Source organism: Austrofundulus limnaeus, unplaced genomic scaffold, assembly GCF_001266775.1.
Source record: "Austrofundulus limnaeus strain Quisiro unplaced genomic scaffold, Austrofundulus_limnaeus-1.0 Scaffold10, whole genome shotgun sequence".
In the NCBI taxonomy this organism is placed as follows: Eukaryota; Metazoa; Chordata; class Actinopteri; order Cyprinodontiformes; family Rivulidae; genus Austrofundulus; species Austrofundulus limnaeus.
In genome coordinates, this window is record NW_013952412.1 from 4,257,940 (window position 1) to 4,259,273 (window position 1,334).

General features: G+C 34.7%; 1 protein-coding gene across 1 annotated transcript in view; it reads left to right on the forward strand.

Annotated features, from left to right (window-relative positions):
- Positions 1–1,334, forward strand: part of mafa (MAF bZIP transcription factor a) — an 86,192-nt gene that overhangs the window by 9,741 nt on the left and 75,117 nt on the right. Inside the window, exon 2 of the mRNA XM_014001903.1 lies at positions 609–682. Coding sequence (XP_013857357.1) covers positions 609–636 — 28 coding nt within the window. The 3' untranslated portion in view covers positions 637–682. The remainder of the gene's footprint in view (positions 1–608; positions 683–1,334) is intronic.

The window sequence follows — 1,334 nt, forward strand, 5'->3', positions numbered from 1 at the left end:
TGTGTGTGTGTGTGTGTGTGTGTGTGTGTGTGGCTTTTTCTTTTTTCCTCTCCATATGCTGAACTAGTGTATGCAAAGTTTAAGTCACATGTCTGAAACATATTTCAGTCTTGTCCCACTGCAGTTTTGTCTCAAATTACTTCCTTTTCCGAACAATTATTTGTCATTTCATAAAGGGAGCAGAAATAAAGTTTATTGTCGTCTTTTTTCAGTGATAGCACACTGCATTTTTAGATATTTTATTTTTGTCTTTTGTGCACAAAGTGTTTTGATGCATGGGTTGTGCCTGTGGAATCTATTTGCATGCAAATTTTTACATTCCCCTTCGCATCACATGCTTGCTATGATGCATGCACTGTTTTCCAGCAGACAGACAAGGGGAGAGTGAATCTTGCTCAGAATGGATCTACTTGTTCCTTTGTGATTTTTTATTTTTTTTTTTTTGTGCGTGTACATGTTTGGATCTGCATGTGTGTAAAAGGGGTGGTCATTACTGACGCACACAAAGAAGAGACAGAAGAGTGAGGGAAGTTCTTGCAGTGTGTATTTRCCTTCATAATAAATTATCCACGCTGATATGTTGTGTCCAATCTTATCTGCTTCTTTAGGTCATCGAGAAAATTTCTCCATCTGTGATTTCACGCCCCCCTCCCCCCTCCTTCCCTGCATTTGGATCCTTGAGGTAAAATGTTCTCTTTCAGTTTTACCTTTTGTTTCAGCTTTAACAACCTAATAAATTTGTAAAACAGTTGTAAACATTTAAAACTCAAGGCATTTCTTTTAAAAATGCATGTGTTCAAATTTCATTAAATTTCTTCAAATGCTTGCAGATATTTTTACTAAAGAAAGAAATACAGAAAGTATAAGTACAAGATTGAGAAGCATCATGATAAATATATATTTATAATCTGTTAGGTGATATTCCAATGAAAAAAGAGCACAAACCTTTTGAAAGGGTCCAACAATTTTCTCTTTGTTTTCCTGAGCAGTAAGGTTCTTGGTTATCGTACATCTTTCATACCTCAGTAAATCAACAAAAAGAATCCCACAATATCACACACAAATGTAACACATTAGTGAAATTCAGTCATCCTTGATCAACAGCAGCAGATTATAGCCACCATTCAAAGTGAATTAATTATTAAGATTTTATTTGTCTCAGGCAACAGGAAAAGGGAAGAGTAAAGAATAAGCATCTAGGGGTGAAATTGAACACATTAAAAAGGATGATATAGTTAGTTAGTTGTTCTTTTAATAATTTCACTCCGCTCAATACAGAAGGAATGATTGTTTCAGCTAGGTCACTTTGGTGGTGTTTTTTATTTTTATTATTA